General features: G+C 18.7%; 3 protein-coding genes across 3 annotated transcripts, besides 21 other annotated features; 2 read left to right on the plus strand and 1 right to left on the minus strand. All coding sequences in view use genetic code 6, as the record gives it.

The window, feature by feature from the left end:
- The first annotated feature begins 356 nt into the window (after positions 1–356).
- Positions 357–395: a microsatellite.
- Positions 366–397: a microsatellite.
- Positions 398–833: 436 nt separating this feature from the next.
- Positions 834–861: a microsatellite.
- A 1282-nt stretch (positions 862–2143) lies between these two features.
- Positions 2144–2235: a microsatellite.
- A 72-nt stretch (positions 2236–2307) lies between these two features.
- Positions 2308–2350: a microsatellite.
- Positions 2351–2462: 112 nt separating this feature from the next.
- Positions 2463–2492: a microsatellite.
- Positions 2493–2617: 125 nt separating this feature from the next.
- Positions 2618–2657: a microsatellite.
- A 988-nt stretch (positions 2658–3645) lies between these two features.
- Positions 3646–3697: a microsatellite.
- Positions 3682–3730: a microsatellite.
- Positions 3731–3953: 223 nt separating this feature from the next.
- Positions 3954–4008: a microsatellite.
- Positions 4009–4307: 299 nt separating this feature from the next.
- Positions 4308–4357: a microsatellite.
- Positions 4328–5912, plus strand: IMG5_190280 (natural resistance associated macrophage protein, putative). Its single transcript, XM_004025136.1, has one exon. It carries the CDS (start codon positions 4731–4733, stop codon positions 5799–5801), a length of 1071 nt encoding a protein of 356 aa, XP_004025185.1. The 5' UTR covers positions 4328–4730; the 3' UTR covers positions 5802–5912.
- Positions 5898–5955: a microsatellite.
- An 8-nt stretch (positions 5956–5963) lies between these two features.
- Positions 5964–6017: a microsatellite.
- Positions 5968–6017: a microsatellite.
- A 95-nt stretch (positions 6018–6112) lies between these two features.
- Positions 6113–6192: a microsatellite.
- Positions 6193–6251: 59 nt separating this feature from the next.
- On the minus strand, positions 6252–7671 carry IMG5_190290 (protein kinase domain protein; the record flags this gene model as incomplete). Its single annotated transcript, XM_004025137.1, has 7 exons — positions 6252–6344; positions 6394–6496; positions 6546–6694; positions 6745–6846; positions 6959–7198; positions 7239–7470; positions 7568–7671. The coding sequence occupies 7 exons, from the start codon at positions 7669–7671 to the stop codon at positions 6252–6254; spliced, it is 1023 nt and encodes a 340-aa protein (XP_004025186.1).
- Positions 7500–7545: a microsatellite.
- Positions 7501–7551: a microsatellite.
- A 921-nt stretch (positions 7672–8592) lies between the features above and the next one.
- Positions 8593–8645: a microsatellite.
- Positions 8593–8663: a microsatellite.
- Positions 8615–8660: a microsatellite.
- A 5-nt stretch (positions 8664–8668) lies between the features above and the next one.
- On the plus strand, positions 8669–19361 carry IMG5_190300 (MIR domain protein; the record flags this gene model as incomplete). The annotated part of the gene is made up of 18 exons (XM_004025138.1): positions 8669–9011; positions 9252–9758; positions 9882–10048; positions 10093–12475; positions 12519–12806; positions 13137–15146; positions 15276–16060; positions 16158–16227; positions 16318–16709; positions 16763–16903; positions 16949–16983; positions 17237–17447; positions 17747–17986; positions 18044–18580; positions 18629–18861; positions 18912–19094; positions 19156–19249; positions 19296–19361. 18 exons carry the CDS (start codon positions 8669–8671, stop codon positions 19359–19361), a joined length of 8685 nt encoding a protein of 2894 aa, XP_004025187.1.
- Positions 16073–16135: a microsatellite.
- Positions 19362–20515: the final 1154 nt, after the last annotated feature.

The following is a 20515-nucleotide window of genomic DNA, read 5'->3' on the forward strand; positions in this document are numbered from 1 at the left end:
TTTTAAAAGAAAATGTAAATAAATTACATTTTTATTTCAATTTAAATAAAAAAAAAGATATTTGAGTTTAATGAAAATTTATTCAATCATTAAAAAGAAATAAATTTACTAAAAGAACAAATTATAAAAAAAAATATAAAATTGGATGAATTAGAAGCCAAATTATAAAAATAAGGTTTATAAATATATGATTTACAAAATTAAAATTATGAATTTAAATAATAAAACTAAAAACTTTAGGATAATTATAATCTAGAAATTAATAAAGTTAAAGATTTAGAAAATTAGAAATAAGATTTATTAAATAAAATGCTTAATTTAACACCTAAATAATCATTTAAAAATGTATTTAATTATTAATATTTATATTTATTTTTTTAATATTTATTTATTTTAAATTAGTTGTTTAATAAAATTGGAGTTTTATATAGTTTAGATGATTAAATATAAAGTACATCAGATAAAATGATATTATTATAATAAAAAATAGAAGAAAATATGGCTGAATTATCTCTTTTAAAAGTATAATAAGTTAATTAAAAAAAAAGGTCTGGAAAAAAATAATTCACCTTAAATATGTAAGTTAAAAAGAATACTGATTAAGAGAGATAAATTTCTCTTTCTCCAAGTAAACTAAAAATTATAGATAATAAAAATTAAATTATTAGACTTTAAAGTATGTAAAATTTTCCTTAATAATAAATAAGTATGTAAAAAATTTAATTAGTAAATACTTAAAATGACATTTATTCAAGTAAAAAAAAGAAAATTCTAATCTTAAAATAAAAAATAATAGTTTAACTGAAATAGATGAAGAAATATGATTTTCTTTATTTTATTTTTTTCCTTTTATTTTTTTCCATATAAAAATATATATAAATATATTATAATTATAATTAATATCGATTATTATTTGAAAGTAAATGAATTATATCTTTTTTTTAAATTATATTTGTTAAAAAATGATTTTAAGAAATATATTAAAAAAACATTTTAATGTTTTTAATTAAAAAATTTAATAAAAGATGCTTCTTTTTTCGAATTATAAAATAAAAATGAAAAAATATAAAAAAAGTTATACTAAATAATATAAAAACTGGAGTCCGAATCTCCTTTTAATGAATCTGAAAAAACTATGATGATAATGATGAATTTGGGAAGTTAAAAATTAATACATTAAGAATTCGATGAATCATATAAAATATTATAGAGGCTTTCTGAGCATTTAAACTTGTATCAAAATATAAATATGCCTTTTTATTAATATCTTTTACCAGGAATATTATTTAGATAAGCTAACATTTTAGAAAAATAAAATTAAGTAGAAAAAGCATTGGAAAAATACATTGAGGTAGTAACAAATATAGAAGATTTTAATGAAAATTCAGAAACTTTAATAGAGGAAAATATTCATTTATTAGGAAAAACATATGAGCAATTAGGAAATATATACAAAAAGAAAGGAAATGATGAGAAAATGATATTATTTTATGAAAAAGCATTAACTTTAGCTGAAAAAACTTATTAAAAGAATTCGTTTTTTCGAATAAAAATAAATTCAATATTAGGAGACTTTTATAGTAAAAAAACAATTAAAAATGTATTCCTTACCTTGAATTTATTATTTAAAATATTGATATTAATATCTAATAAGAAAGTCATGTTTTTACACTTGCTTGTATTTAATTTATTGAATTTTGTTTAAAAAATAAAGAATTTTTAAAAAATTTAGACATAAATTTTTTTTCTTTGATTGAGTAAAAAACTTAATAAAAAGTAAACTTTATTGACCCTATGTAAATTTCAATTATTTATAGCTTAAAAGGCGACTATCTAACTTTAATAGGAGATATAAATAATGCTATTTTAGCATATGATTAAGCTTTAGGTATTGCTCTGAAAACATTCAAGAAAGAACATTAATTTGTATAAAATATAATGGAAAAAATAAAAAAAAATATTTAAAAAATATGAATAATAAATGTAAAGATATTTTAATATTAAAAAATTTATTTTAAAAGATATAATTTTTTTTATAAAAAAAAAAAAAAAAAAAATTATAATAATTATTAATATAAAAAAATAAATAAAAAAATAATAGATATACATATATTATCAATAAAATATTAAGATTATAAATATTTAATAATAATAATAAAAAAAAAATTATTTATTAAAAATAATAATAATAATAATAATAATAATAATAATAATAATAAAAATTATATAATAATAGTATATATACTTATAATAAATATAAATATTTTAATAAAAATAACTTTAAAAATATTAAAAATAAAAAAAAAAAAAATTATTATAAATAAAATGATAATAATCAAAATTATAATAATTTTTTTATATAATAATAATTTACATATATATTAATTTTTTAATAATATAAGTTTAAATATTTTTATTTATTTATTAATTATTCTTGCAAAATTTAATATATATTTTATTAATTTAATTTTTTTTTTTATTTTTTTTTTTTACAATTAGAAACTTAATAATTTATAATTATCATTTAAATATTTTTTAATTTTAATAAAAAATTATAATTATTATGTTATTTAAATAATATATTAAAGATATATAATATTTAATAATAATATTTTTTAATTTGTTATATAAATAAAAAATTTTTTATTATAATTAAATGAAACTAATTAATTTAATTTTAATATATTACTTTTATATAGTTATACATTTTTATTATATATATACATATAATATTAAAATTAATATAAATTCAAATATTTTATTAAATGATTTTAGGCTAATTTTATATGGTATAAATTATATAATTATTTTTTTTATGATATTTATAATTGATAAATTTTTTTATTTATATACTATTATGCACAAAAGTATATAAAGAAACAATATACTAAATATAAAAATTAATTTTTTTTTTTCAGTTTTTTAATTAATATCTTATTTTATTAAATATTAGCATTTGTTTAAAAATTTATTATAATTTTAAATATATTGAGTATAATAATAATATTCTAGTTATAGTTTATTTATAAATATAATTAATAATAAAAAAATGTTTTTTATATATTTATTTATATAAATTATTTATATTCCTATTATTTAAATTAATATTCTCTGATTATTATTATATATTTAAAAAAATATATATAATTATATTAAATAAAAATTAATTTTTTTCTTTTATTTTTTATATATTATATTTTATTAAGTTTTTTTTTTAATTAAAATACTATATTAATTTTATTTAAAATTCATTTTAATTTAAGAAAAATAATTTATAAATTATAAAATTTAATTTATTATATTATGTTTAACTATCAGAATTGAACTTATATTAAATATTATTTTAAAATTTAAAATTTTCATAAAAACAATTAAATTTTTATTACATAGTTTAATTAAATCAATTAGGTTTATTTATAAAATAAAAATCTATTAAACCTTTATTATAAAAAAAACATTATTTTCAAAAGATTAATTTTTATTTAGTGCAAAGATTCTAATAGATTATTTAATATCATAAAATATTTTTAAATATTCAAAAAAAATAATAATACTTTAATTGAAATTTGTTAGGTAATCAAACGCAATTATATTTATATCTCTATTTAAATATATTAAATAAACATTTATGTTAATTTAAAGGTGTTTTTATTAATAATTAAGAATATTTCTTTTTATTAATTAAATATAAATATTTAATTAAATAAATTTAAATTAATATTTAAATTAATTTTTTTTATTAAACATTAAAAACATATTTAATAAAAGAATTTTTTAAAAATTATATGATACTAAAATAATAATAAAATTATATATCTTTAAAATAATGAAACAAAAAAATTTATTTATTTTATTTTAATTAATTAAATAATCATAATAATAGTTATAAATATTTAAGTTATAATTTTTTTCATTTATAAAGTTTTTATTCTAATATTAAAATTCAAAAAAAAATTTAATATCTATATATTTAAATTATTTATTATATTATAAATATTTCTTATATTTTTATTTAATTATTTAATATATCTATTCTATAATATTTTATTATTTTGATATGTATAATAAATTCTATTTATTTACAAAAATATAAAAATGCTTTTTAACTAATAAATAAATATATCTAAAATAAAGATAAAAAAAATATATTAATTTTTTTGTAATTTTTAAATTTAAATATATTTTTATTATTTCTGCAAAAATTCTTTTGATATTATAATTATTTAAAACATAAATAAATATAAAATTAAAAAATATATATATATATAATAAGTTTATTCTAATTATTTAATATTTTTATAAAATAGTAAAAAATAAATAAATTATTATAAAAACAAAACTAAAATATTAAAAAAATTGAATGATGTAAATACCATTAGAAATCAGCGATGATAATTCTTTTAAGTTTTCATTAAGGGAATTATTTTTATATTTTGGTCCAGGTCTTCTCGTATCAATTGCTTATTTAGATCCAGGGAATTTATCAGCAGATATAGATTCAGGAACATCTGGAAAATACCATTTACTATGGGTATTATTTTTGTCAACATTATTAGGATATTTTTTCTAAAACCGTGCTATGACGCTAGGTTTAGTAGCCGGGAAAGACATGGCTAAATTATGCCGAGTGTATTATTCTCGTAAAACATCAATTTTATTATGGAGTATGTGCGAAATAGCAATAATGGGGAGTGATGTATAGGAGGTTTTAGGAAGTGCATATGCTTTGAATGTTTATTTGGATTAAAAATCTGGATAGGAGTATTATGCACTATTATTTCGACAATGTTTATTCTTTAATAAAATAAATTGGATAAAGAAAATTGGAATTTCTATTTGCCTTTTTTAATAGGAATCATGGCTATTCTTTTTTTATTGAACTTGGATTAATTCAACCTGATCCAAAAGAACTTTTTAAAGGTATTTTTATACCTTATGTTCCTAATTCTGCATTGTAGTAAATGGTGGGACTTATTGGATCTGTTTTGATGCCGCATAATTTATATTTGCATTCATCTTTAGTTTAAGAGAAAAAAATTCACAAATAAAATATTGGCTTGTTGAAAAAATCTATTTTCTATTTTAAAATAGAAACGGGAATTTCACTTCTTGTTTCCTTTTTTATTAGTATGGCTGTTATTGGGACTTTTGCTTTTTGGTATGTCCCTGGTGGTGGTCCAGATATTGATTTAACATAAGCTGGGGATTATTTAGATTCTCATTTTGGAATTTATGCTAAATATATTTGGGGAGTGGGACTTTTAGCAGCTGGATAATCTTCTACTATTACAGGCACTTTGGCAGGTTAATATGTAATGTAAGGGTTTATTAAATTTAATGTTGGTAAATTTAAAAGAGCTTTCTTTACTAGATTGGTTGCTATTGTACCTTCTATACTTATTGCTTTTTTGGGTGATAGTAATTAAGATTTTAATAATTATTTGAATGTTTTATAGGCTATATAATTACCTTTTGCTATTATACCGTTACTTAAACTTTCTTATAATAAATAAATTATGGGCAATTTTACTATTGGTAAAATTGAAATTACACTTTTGAGTATACTTTCAGCAATTATTATTGGAGTTAATTATTATATTCAAGTGCCAGATAGTATTGACTGGAGTTAATTTTAGGTTTATATTGTCATAATTGTTATGGCTTTATATTTCTTATTTATGGTTATTATTCTTTTTACTAAACTTAAACTTTAATTGTAATCTGATTAAGATTAGACTAATAATTCAAAAATTTATGAAAAACCGACATATGATTTAAAATAAATTTAAAAAACAGAATGATTTTTTTTTATAGAATAAAATTAATTAAATGATTAGAATATTTATTTATATCCAATATTAATTGATTTTATATTATTATAATGTATTTAGTTGACAATTTTTTATTTATAATTTTAATATTTAATTATTTTTATAGTTATAATTTAATATTTAAATTAAAAGTTTAAAAAAAATATATAAGTTTAATAAAAATATTTTTTAAAAAAATATATTTTTCTTCAAGTAAATAAAATAATATGATTTTTTTTAAAAAAATATAAGTTTAATTAAAATTTAAAATAACATAATAACTTTATAATTTATATGTTATCTTAAAATATATAAATTTTTTTTATATTTTATTAAAATTGCTTTAAAAATAAAATATTTTTCTTTACTTTTTTTTAAAATTAATCAATAATATTTATAATTTTTTTTTTATTTTTATATATTATTTTATTTTATTTTGTTTCAATTTCCATTTGTATTCATCTAATTCATATTATTTTTAATTACATCAAAGTAAGGATGTTCGATAGCATCTTTTGGGGTTATTCTTAATGCCTAATAAATTAATAATAAATAAGTAGATTATTTATAATTCTAAATATACATGATCATAAACAAGCATTTTTGATAATAAATCTATTGCTTATTCATTACAAAGATGTCTATTTTCATCAGTAACAAATTTATTCCATGGTTTTTTAGGATAACTAATAATATTAATATTTTTTATTAAAAAAAAAAGATATAAATATTTACTTTCCCAATATTTTATTATAAGCTGGATCTAAAATCAAATCATATTTTTTAATATATTTATAAAGTTCTTCAGTTCCTAAAACTTTAGCTATTTTAACTAATTAATCATAATTATCAGAACCTTAAAAGAAAGGTTCTTTTTTAAAAATCTTATATTTATTAATAGAAAATAATAAAATAATAAAAAAAAAAAAGAAACCATAGATGCAAGCATAGCTCCAGTACTCCAAATATCTAAAGAATAATCATAGTAATTTTAATCAACAAGAAGTTCAGGTCCTTTAAAGTATCTAGAGGCGACCTCTCAAAATAAATAAATAATTTTTGTTTAAAATAAAAGTCAAAAATAATAAAAAAGATAAAAATATAGTTATTTATATAAATTTTAAATTTATAAACAAAAAAATATTTACTCTAACATTATAGTCTTATCCTGGATGATAAAATTCAGCTAATCCCCAATCTATGACTTTAAGAAGCTTTTATTTGGGATCTACAATAATGTTTTGGGGTTTAATATCTCTATGCATAATTCCTTTGCTATGACAATAATCTAGTGCTTTCATTATTTCAAACAAATAAAATCTAATTTCGTAATCTGAAAGATTTGGAAACATACTGCGGAAGTCAATGTTTTCTATTTATTCAAATATCTTAAAGGAAAATTTATTTTTAAATTATTTTTATATAAACCAATGATGGTGTTTTCGATGCAGAATCCCGTACTACATCTTGAAGTTCAACTATATTTGGTCCTCCTTTGAGAATTTGTAAAATTTTTATTTCTCTTTTTATTTTGCTCTTTTTTACTGGTTTTAGGACTTTTATTATTATTTTCTTTTTGGTTAAAACACTTATGCCGTCAAATACTTCAGAATATTTTCCTCTTCCTATTTTTCTAATTACTTCATAGTCATCTTAATTACTATTTTTATTATTTATTTTATTGTTTAAATATATATATATATATAAATATATATATATATATATATATTTATATTTATTTGAAATTTTATTTAAACCCCCATTCATTTTCGTATTCATCATAATTCCAATATTCTTTAGGCATTAATTAGTTTATTTTTGCATAATACTTTGGAAGAACTACCTTGCTTGATGGATTCATTTAACTTTTTTTAATTTTATTATTAATATATTATTTTAATTATATACTCTTTTTTTTATTTTATTTTTTTTTAAATATAAAATAAAAATAAAAAATCAAGAAATCAAGAATAAATGATGAAATTATAATAATTAAAAACTTTAAAATATTATTAATTGCTTGTTAATATATGTACTATTTTAAAATTTAAATTATATGTATATATTTTTTATAAATACATATTATTATTCTTTATATATCTTTTATTAATAATAAAAATAATATAAATTATTTATTATTATTTTACTATTTATTGTTCAATTATAAAACATGATCTTAATTTATGGTTACAATATAAATAAATTATTTACTTCGTTTAAATACTTCAGATAAAACTCTTAATTTACAGTATTTAATTTATAAATAAATAAAATTTATATATATTTAAATAAATTAAGTTTTTTAAGCAAAATTTATTTCGCTCTTAAAATATTTATTAATTTTAAGTTTTTTTTTATAATTAAAATGTATGTATTTTTATAATTATTGCTTTTTTAATAAGCAAAGACTATTACTATAAATTTAAGGTGTTTAAATTTTTTTCATAAGTTTAACATATTTTTAATATTTAGCTTAAAATCTTTTAAGAAATAATAAAATATATACTTTTTTATAATTTTTTTTTTTTTTTATTAATTAAAATAATATTGAAAATTAAAATATAAAGGATTATTGTTTTTATCAAAAACTCTTTACTAATATTTTATTTGTAAAATAAAAACTTTATTTTGAATATTCAAGAAATATAATATGTATTTTATTTTTTTTAATAAGTTTGGTTAAATAAATAGTTTTATTTATTTTTATATGTAAAAAAAAAAAAAATAACTTTTAATATTATTTTATAAATTTATATAAATGTTTTATATACATTACAAAATTTATATTTAAAAAAAAGTAATTTTAAAATAAATATATTTAAAAAATATATATATAAATAAAATATATATTTATATTAATGAACGAAGAATATAATCAATCAAAATTTTTAAAATTACCAAACATAAAATATGGATCTACAATATCTATATCGCACTTCAAAGATGAAAATGCGTTTGTATATGTAGATGGTCATGTAAAAAAGAATGTAATGTTGCGAAGTTTCAAGATATATAAAGATAATATTCAATAAAGGAAAAAGTAAAAGCGAAATAGTTAAAAGTTATAATAAAATAATAACTAAAATATAGGATCATTAAAATAAATAACTGAAGAGGATTTTCAAAAAAATTAATAAAAAAATGAATATGTAGAAAATAAAGAAAAGAGAAATGATATCAAAAAATTAAAATTTTCGAATTGTTTATTTATGATTTTCCCTAAATTATCAAATTCTTAAAAGCTTAAAATCGTAAAATAATATTCTTATGAAGATTCTGATTAAGATTCTGATAAGAATAATGAAGATGAAATATATAATGACTAAGATGAAAGCGAAAAATTAAATAATAATAAAAAAGAAAATCAAAAAAATACTAAAAATTTAAATAATAATAAAAGCATTAATAACGAAAATTAGGAAGAAAAATCAGAAGGGTCAGATGAAAATGAAGAAAAAAATAAATTAAATTATAAATAAGACTAAATAGAAAAATAAAGAAGCCATTTAATGAATGAATATAAATCCAATTTTGATACTTTTAAAAAATAAACAAATAGCATAGTTTCTTATAATTCCGTAATTTAACTTTTGCATTTAAATTCTTGTAAATGGTTAGCTTGTAAACCTATGGAAGCAAAATATGAGAAAGAAAATTTTAGGATTACTTTAGATGATTATACTTCTGACAATACTATGTTTAAGATTTTACCTACTTTTAAATATTAAAAAGATGGAGATTAGTCTATTTTTGCAAATGAAATTGTCTATATAGCTAGATATTAAGATATTAATAATAAAATGACTTTTATTAATACTTCAGAGGAAATCATATTATTAAAATAGCCATCTCCATCTACTAATTAATCTCAGATGTAATAATCTTAACAATAAAATTAATTTTAAGGATAAATATAATAAATTAATTAAGTTTAATAATATACTAATGGTTCGTCTACAAGATAACTTTAAACTAATGTTTCTTAAAACGAGAATAACTTAAAAACCGCTATTACAACTAATAATATTGTAAATTTACATAATGATCTTGATAAACCTATTGATAAACGAGAACTAAATGGATCTTAAGAAAATCATGTTAATTTTAAATTGAATTTATTCTAAGAATAATATTAGGAAAATTGGAAGTATTTACTTTGCGGAGATGTTGTGTGGATTCATCATTCCGAAAGTGCCTGTTAAATAGGAGTTTAAAGAAAATAAAAAGGTGTTGATAAGGTAACTATATATATTTTTTATTAGTATATATATTTATTTTAAAGTATGTTTTCTCATCACTTAATTTAAATACTTGGCTTAGTAAAGAGAATTTAGAACTAAAGGTTTTAAGTACAAATAGAGGATAAAGTTATGAATAATATTCTGGGAATACATTTGGTATGTGGTTAATTGAAAGTGAATAAGTAAATGCCGGGGGATACATTTAATACGGAAAATACTACCGTTTAAAACATTTATCATCCGGTTTTTTCTTATCTGTTGAACGCCGAGAAACCAATGATGATTAAATTGGCAAAAAATCAGATAATATAAATGACTATTATTAACTTATATTAAAAGAAGTGCCTGATGAAACTAATTTATTTGAATTTACATGTTTGAATACTACATAAATGCTTGAAAAGTCGAAATATGTGAGTTTGTAGGCTTTTGTGTTTTTAAAAAATAATCGATATAATTTATTTGTGGACATTTTTACAAATAATCTTGGGCCAAATGTCGGAAAAGTAGACTATCCAACTTTATAGTATTAAGAAGATGAAAAAATGCTTTTTAAACTACATTTGGCAGATAAAAATGATGTTTTTGAAATCAATTATGTAGTGAGTTGTTTTTCTTATTTGGTAAAAATTGCTTGCTAATTGGAAGAAACTTAAGAACGTTAAAAAGATACGCAAATAATGTTTCTTTTATAAAAAAAAATTATAAGTGCGGCTAAATGTATATATAAGTTGACTCAATTTTGCAATAATAAGGCTTATAATAATTCACCAAATTAAAAATATGGAAGTTCAAACAAATCTCGATAAAAATTATTAAAAGAATAATATTATATTGATATTTTAATAAAGATTCTTGAACTTGCTCTTTAAAAAAGCGAGCTTGATGAGTGGTAGAAATTCAAATAAATATATTTTAATAAATAATAATAATAATAACAACACTAATAAAATCAATAAAATAGTTAAAACTTATAATAATTTAAAACAGAACAGTCTGAATAATCCTAAAGCTAAAAAATAAAAAAAAATGAAAAAGAATATATGCATTTTCTAGCTATAAAAGTGAAATTTTGTATCCAAATATATAGTTTATTATAAAATATATGTAATGAAAATGAGACTAACTAGATTTATATTTTCGATTTACTTCCTTTTTTTTAATTACATTGTAAATATATACCTGCTGCAATAAATTGTATGTCCAATATTTGTAAATAAAATAAACTCCTTTTGTAGAAATTGAATGAGAATCTATAAATATAATTCGATTTTTAATAAAACTATTACATAAAAGAAGATTATTCTAAAACTGTCAAATTTCTCATTAATCTTTATGATGGAAATCCTCGTAAATATAAAGAAAGCAAAGAATTCAGGAAAATACCATTTACTTAGCATGAAAAATTGAATTGTAGGCCGATTAATTTACTAAACTATTTCATGAATTTAATTTGGGATGATAAAGCCTTAAGAAAAGCGGATTATTTAAGATTTCTGAGTGATATTTGTATATATAAGGACAAAGGAATTACTATTAATTAGGAAAATATATTCAAATTATATAAAAAATTCTCTTGTATGAAAAATGATTTGAATTAAGAAAATATATTTTCATAAAATGGGGAATTAATTAAACCTGCTAGCTTATAAGAATGGAATTTGATTTCTTAGTAATTAATTTTTTATTCGAATCTTTCTAAAGGAAGAAACTTTTTATGGAAATAAGAGTTATAAGGTTAATTTAGAAAAGATCTTTTATTTAAATAAATATGGGTCAATAATGATGATAGTTAATTATAATCTAAACTATGTTCTTGTCTTTGTAGACTTTCAATGAGTCTTTATATTGATCATGAGCCTTTATGTAGAAGCTAAAAACCGAACTATTGTAGGCTTTTTAATGATATTTTGATTGGTTAGTAAACGCAAGAAATGCATGTTTTGGCTCTCAGGGAATCAATATAAAACGAAGTTTCTGATTACTAAAATCTTTTACAAAATTTGAAATTTTATATAGAAAAAGTATACCAAAATATTGAAAACTAGATAGAAATTTTTAAACCTTAAATTAATAATAACATTGATTAATAAGATGGGGAAAAAATTAATATTAAAAAAAATAATCCAGAAAATCAAGTATCTCCAAATGACATTTGCTCTTCTGTACTTTTACTTACAGTAACTGAAATGCTTGATTTGTTATTATAATTGGATGTTTATGAAATTGTTTAAAAGGAAGATGATTTTGCTGATATTTTACATTGTTTGTTAAGAATTCTTTAATATGATAAAAATAATATTAAGTTTATGGCAGCTATGTATTTGTAAGAGAAAAACTCATAAAATAATAAATAATTAACCGATGTTGTATAGAATCTTACTTCTGGATTTTGTGGAATTACTGATTTTTTCAAAAATTTAAGTAATTTTTTTATTTATTTTATTATTAAAATATATATATATAGTTGAATTAATAGCTTCTTCTGAAAACAACAAAGATTAAGATGGAGACGCTCATCAAAATTCAGGAATGTTTGAATTTTCTAGTATTGATGATAATTTATTGTTTAAAAATCCTATTATGAAAGGTTTTTCGGCTCTTAATAATTATTTGGAAAGTATCATACATGAAGATTCTTATTTAATATAGAATGAAATTTAATTAAAGATGAAGATTTGCGATGTATTAAATAAATTTCTTTATTTCCATTAAAATTATCTAATTACTAATTCTCTTTTTTATTTTAAAGAATGTTGTGAATTATAAGATTCAACAGTAAAAAAAAAATGATTATAAATATACAAAAAAAAAAATAACTAGACTGAAAAATTATAAGAAAAATATTACAATAATGAAATGTTATTATAAGCAGGAAAATAATTAAATTAAAACCTTAACCCACATGCAGATCAAAATAACATTAATAATTTAAATGATCCAAATAGGAATAATTAAATACAAACAAAAGGTCCAATAGTTGCTTAATAAACCAAAAAAAGTACATTTATCTAAAAATCCTAATAATAAGAATAAAAATAAGGTAAATAAACTTCTTAATAATAATCACTATAATAACCATCAGCTTCAAAAAATAATATTTTTTCAAGTTTTGTATCTGGCAAAAAAGATAAAACATAATAAATATTAAATCCTATGATTTCAATAGATGTTGCTTTTAATCGTTGGTGGAATTATATGTTTGAAACTAAAGGAATAGGTATATTGCCAAGAATATCATTAACAGGAATACGTGATATAGATAAATAATATGCAGATATGGATGAAAACTAATTATTTAATCTAAATCCAATGTAGATAGTAAAATAAGAAGCAACAACTAACTTTAAAGAATATTAAAATGATAATAAAAGTGATAAAATGCATGATTTTGACACCCTAATGACTATATCAGTTAAGAAAATGAAAAATGAAAAAATAGGTTAACCGTCTGTTTCTACTCTTCCTTCATTATTATGTTCTTTTTTATAAATACACGATCCGGAGTTAGAAAAAAGTGTACTTAATATAATGATGAGATTATTTAATTAAAGAATCGAGTTAATAGAAAATTTAGCTTAAATGTAAATAATTTTCGATCAAGATAAGACTATTCTTTTCAAGTTTTTAGAATAAAAACTTCATGAATTATATAAATATACAGAAAAAAGTGAAATATGGTTTTAAACATTAGAAAAGACAAATGATTCGAAGAATAATTTCATTGTAGAGGAAAATTGTGTTTATAAATTACAAAATTTGATAAAAACAATAAATAACGGACTTTATTTGTAAATAAGAATCGAAAATAATGAAATATATGTCGTTTAAGATGAAATAGATCCTTAAAAATAAAAAATTCACAAGTTTATTAAAATATATGAGCCTATTCTTAATTTAATTTAAGAAGGGATGTAACATTTTACTGAAATTATTATGAGTGATGTATATACGATTAGATCCAAAGAACTATTATATGATCTGTTCTATTCTTCCTTTTAATATTTGAGGAGATTTGTATAAAATAATGTTGAAAATTAGTTGTTAATTCATCAATTTTAGAATGTAATAATAAGCCATTTATAATTCGACTTAGGTTAAATAGAACTTCTGTGTGAAATATATAAGGATAATGGTGATTTAGTATAAAATTTAGATATTGAAATGGTCGAAATAATGCTTTCTTTGATAGAACATGAAGGAAGATAAGTTCGTTTTTTAGATTTTCTAATAACTATATAAAAAGTAAAATCAAAAATGATATTCGAAAACTAATTACTTGTTTTAAATTCATTCCTTCCAATGGATGGTTTATCAGAAAAAGAGTTCAAATTAACGTATACTGATGGGGTAAAAAATAATTCAAATCTATAGCTTTATTTCGATGATGTGGGGAAACTTGAGAATTAAAATTTGATATAAAAACTATCTTAAAATTCATTTAATGATACTTATATTGATGAACCATTTAAATATCATGCTTAATTACTAAAATGTTTGCTTTTTGCAACTTTATAGGCTAATATAGAAAATGAAGACCCTGTGTTTGTTTAAATTGATGCCGATTAATTCAATATTAGTGTTGCGAAATTAAAAAAATCATTTACTTTTAATTACTGTTTAGATATTTTGTTAAAGGAAGATTATTTTGTTAGCTTTGAAGAATAGTTAGAAAATAATTTCGATATAACTTTTAAAAAATAAGGTTTTTCATATTTTAAACCTTTTGTTGCTGATTTTATTAAAATTGTGCACATCTTTTCAGATTCGAGTTCTTTAGAAGATCTTAGTAATAATGAATTATCTTATACATAGAAATAGATAGCTGTTTTTGCACAAAAAGAAGGACAGAGACTTAATGAAACTTAAGAATAATATTTAAAAGTAAATTATATTGATTATATATATGTGAATGTAGTGGGACTTTTCTTAGCTTATTATGAGAAGTATTTAAAAGTGAAAAAAGGGGATAAATAATAAGAAAAATAAATGATGATAGATATTTAGGAAAGGAAGGATTTTATTGCATTGAAAGATTTTATGAAAGTGTGCAAAATAAAAATGGTAAAATGTAAAAAAATAAAAAAAAGACTTAGTGAGGAAATAAATTAAAGAGCAGATTAATTAAATAGATAATTTTTAATTATGAAAAGTTCAAGTAATAATATGTTTGATGATTTTGATAATGATATTGATGATTTTATGGATAATTATATTATTTCAGATGAAGAATAATAAAATAGTTAAAAATCTTCACAATCTTCTTAAAATTCTGAAAATGAAAAATTAATTAAAATCAAAAAAGACTTAATATAACAATAATAATAATAATAAAATATATAAAGATAAAATAATTCGATTTTAAAAACAAACTAAGAACCTCGAACTTCCTTTAATAAGAAAAAAGAAGTCAATTTTTCAAAAAATATATAATAAGATCAATAATAAATTTAATAAAGATCTTCAGAAAGAATAATTAATGGAAAAAATATAAATGCATTTTCTATTTTTAAAGATTAAACATGTAGTTTTTTAGAATTTAAATGGAATACATTTGTTTATGCTTTAAATAATTCAGAATTTATAAATAAATTAATTGAAAAAGAGGTAAAAGCGTTTGCTGATGCAATTTTAAATGTTGAACTTTACGTTGATAAAGAAATAAACAAATAAATAGATCCAAAACTCGATCTTAATTTAATTCTTAAAAAATTCATTAAATTTCTTCAATTTAGTTTAAATGATAAAAAAAGTAAACAAACAACTCTTACTTTACTAACTGTACTTAGAAGTATTGTGGAAAAAGACAAGGAAGAAATGATTAGTAGATAAAATTAATTAGATAAATTAGGAGCTACTTAAATGATTCTAATTGTTATTTCTGAACATTCTCATTTATTAGATGGAGAGTTATATATTAATTTCTTATTATTTATTAACACTTTACTTAAAAATGGTAATGTAAGAGTTTAAAAAACAATTTATGAATTTTTCATTAATTAAAGCAAAGTAATAATATTTTATATACATATATATATATATATATATATATATATGTATATATATATTTATATATATATATATTTTATATTTTATTTAATTATAGACTGAACTCATATTTAAAAAATTTCATTATTTTATTAAAAAATAAATTGAATATGTTGAATAAGAAGCTCGTTATAAAAAAAGATAATAATTATAAAAAGAACGTAAATATTCATCAACTATATAGCAAGATGATTTACAAGAAGGCATTTCTTAATTAGAAGATGAAGGTGGAGGTGATGATGAAGATGCTTCTTCAAGTTTCACACATTCATAGGATATGGTTATATTAGAAAATATTTTAGAATTTCTTAAATAATGCGTAGAAGGACATTATTTAGAAATGTAAAACTATATAAGAGATTAGTTTAATTTGAGATAAAAACATGATATGATTTCATATTTGGCTGATTTATTAAAGGCTTATTACTTCGAAGGAGGAACTAAATAATATTACGATAATATGAATAGATGTATTGATACTCTTTCTGAATTAGTCTAAGGTCCATGCTATCTTAATCAAAAAGCAGTTTCTGGAAGTAAGTTTTTCGAAGTTATTATTGATATTTTGGATAGAGAATTCAAAAAAAAAGTAGTTTCTGATGAAAGCAAAGTAAAAATTTTTATTATTTTTTTATTTTTTTTAAAAAAATTAATTAATAAAAGAGTTAATTTACTTCAAAATAAAAATCTTAATATGGATCTTAAAGAGGATCTCGTTCTAAAGCTATTTCTGTTGCTAAATCTACGAATTAAGCTCCTGACGAGCCTTTAGATAATTGGATGGTTGCTCGTTTATAAAATAAGGTTTTTATTATTATTATTATTTTAAATACTTTAATAAAAAAAAAGTGTTTAGTTCTTGTCCTTAGTTTATTAGAAGGAAGGTAATTGAAAACGGATAATTAATAAATTAAAAAAATTGCAAGAAGTATATAAATTGATACATTCGAGAAAAGAATTGTTGATATTTATACAAAATTCATGATTATACATAAAGGAGAATACACAATGAAATCACTAAATACAATAAACATTGACATTAATAGTGCTGAGGGTTAAGAAATATAAAAAAAAAATTGGGGAAGATTATTTTTCACTTATTCTTTAAAATGGATTTTATTTATATATCATATTTAGTTACATAATCGAATCTGGTGAAAAACTAGAAGGGCACATAGTAACATGCTATAAAGATCAAATGAAGAACTCTTTATAAGCATAAAAAAATCCTATTTGGGCATTCCTTACTGGAGATAATATTATTGGATAAATTGTTTCTTTTGCAATGTCTTTTATTGAAAGTGGTATTAAGACTGCTTAAATGATGTAATAATATACGGCCGAATAAGTAAAAAAAATCGGAAAAAATGAAGAAGATTAAGAATTGGCAAATAAAAAATAGCAATAACTTTTATAAGAATAATTTAAAAAAAATACTCACTAAAGCTGTTAAATTCTTCTAAAAAAATACTGCACATATTGAAATTCTTAGAAATAATAAATTAGAAACTATCTATTATATTTTATTACCTTATGTTCATAGATTACCTAAAGAAAAAAAAACTGAATTTCATGAAAATATTGACAGATCTAATGTTTTTTTTTTAGTTTTTTACATATATTTATTGTTTTATATAAATAAAAAAGGAAAAAGCTAAAGTTTTTGGCTTAATGTAATAAGCAAAATATTTAACTGAAGTCTGTATTTAAGAAGAAGAACTAAACAAATTTTTCTCATAAAATAGGTTTTTGGCACTTTTCGCTAATTATGTAAAATTATGGAAAGATTTGGCTTTTATAATGACAATAATACTAAATATATTTATTCTTTTTACATTTACAGATGCCTATGGTGATAGATTCTCAGATCAACATCTATTTATGAATGTAATAAAAAACCAACTTATTTATATTTATATATATGTATAATAAAAATAAATAAAGGCTGAATATAATAGCCAAAAAACCTAAAGTATAATAATTGGTTTAGGCTTAGCGATGACGTGCTGTAGTATGTTTGTTGTATCTTTCTTTTTAATAAAAAACTTGCCATTATTAATAAAAAGGGCTTGGAGTAAAGACAAAAAGAATAAATTAGTTCCAGAAATGCCTCCATTAATAATCCGTTTTATTTTATGGATTTATAAATTGGCAATAGTATTAATTGATCTACTTTAAGAAATTGAAATTATATATTATATTAGCTATGGAGCTTTTTCTATTATTGGAACATTCTATCATCCATTTTTTTTTACTTTCCATTTAACTGAAATTCTTATTAGATTCCCTACACTTAAAAGTGTTATTATGGCTGTTTGGGGTCCTAAAAAATAGTTAGCTTTAACTTATATGCTCTATTTGATTTTTGTATGGTTTTTTAGTCTTATTGCATTCTAATTCTTTAATGGCGAAAAAGATCTTAAAGGTGAATGCAATTAAATGATTTATTGTTATATGCTTTTGATTGATTAAACATTTAAGGTATTAAATTTTTTTATTTTTATTTTTTTTATTTAAATATATGTATAGTCTAATGGAGGTATTGGAGGTTATATTCTAAGTACGTTTGATAATGAAGGACAAGATGATATTTATAGATGGGAAAGGCTTTTATTTGATAATGGATTTCTTATTATTGTTGTCATTATTATAGTTTAAATTGTTGCTGGTATTATTATTGATACTTTTAGTAATTTGAGAGAATAAGAAAATGAAAAAAAAGAAGATATTGAAGGAAAATGTTTTGTTTGTGGATTTAAATAGTAAAAAAAACATATATTTATATATGTTTATATTTTTTTATTTATTTTAGAGAATTATTTGATAAAAAGGCACTTAATAGTATTAGAGGAGGATTCTAATATCATATTAAAACAAATCATTATATGTGGAATTATGTTTATTATATTTCTTATCTTTATTAAAAAGATCCAACGGAATTTAGTGGTACCGAGAGTTATATATTTGACATGATTGAAAATTAAGATAGTTCATGGTGATTATTATTTTAAAAAAATTATTTTTTATGTTATATATTTTTTTTTTTAATTAAAAAGGTTTCCTATAAATAGATCTAGTGATTTAGATTTGAATGAAGATGAAGATGATGAAATTAAATAATAAATTTTACTAGATGAATTAGAAAGCTAGGTATTAAATATTCTTTTTATATTTTTATTAATATTAATTATAAAAGACAAGTAAATTAAGTGAGACTGTTAGAGAAACAACCAAATTTATAATGTAATAGATAAAAAGTTGATAATAATATTATTGATTATATATTTAATTGAAAAAATAAAATATAAATATTATTTATAGTTATAATTATAAAAATTATTTAAAAAAAAAAAAAATATTCAATTATCTTTTATTATTATATATAAAAAAAAGAATTAATATTTTTATATTATAAATATATATCTGATACATATTATTATTACTATATTTACATTAAAATATAAAATAATTACACATATACAAAATTAGTAATTTTAGTAAAGAGAAAAAATCAAAAATATATGGGAAGTAGCTTAAATATAAATATTAAAAAAGAAAATGAATTTAATTAATCTTAATATATAGAAATAACTTAAATGTTTGATTAAAGATATGGAGAAACTACAATTTACTAATGCAACAAAAGCTTACAAAATTTTGCAAAAATCTAAAAACAATTAACGGAATAAAATTCATTAGAAACATTACAAACCCGCACAAACTTAAATCATAAAAATCTTTTGAAATTATAAAATATTACATTAGTAAGTTCCGAATAGATATGTTCTCCAACTGAAAAAGTAAATCTTTATTATTAATATTTGAACTAAAATCTAAAATAAGATATTTTAAAACGATCGAAGAATAATCCCAAAAAATTGCATTATACAGAAAATGAAATATGGTATATAATACATAGTCTTTTATCTTTAGTAGATTATTTTTAATAAAAATAAATTGTGCATGGAGATATTCGCCCTTATAACGTTTTAATTGATAAATACGGATGTATAAAATTAGGTGAAGTGTATATCCATCCTTAGCCTTATTCCTAATATATTCAAGTATTAAATAATATGACTGATGATTGTTTTCTTAGTCCATAATTGTTTTCTTAATTAAAATTTTAAAATAGAAATCCTTAATAGGATTTAAAAGGAGAAATATTTTCAATAGGAATGACAGCATTATAAGCAGTTTCTCTTTGTAAGAATTTTTGTTAAATTTGTTATGATAAAAGTACATTTAGGGTTAATTTTTATAAGATAAATTAACTTATAGATGATTCAAAAACTTTATATTCTTAAAATTTACGCGATTTTCTTAAAAATATTCTTTTGGAAGATAATAATTTTTATTTTTTTTAAGGAATTTGTTAATCTATACTTCCTTTATCTTCTGATAAAATACTTGTTT

This window comes from Ichthyophthirius multifiliis, assembly GCF_000220395.1.
Source record: "Ichthyophthirius multifiliis unplaced genomic scaffold scaff_1120509251368, whole genome shotgun sequence".
NCBI lineage: Eukaryota > Ciliophora > Oligohymenophorea > Hymenostomatida > Ichthyophthirius > Ichthyophthirius multifiliis.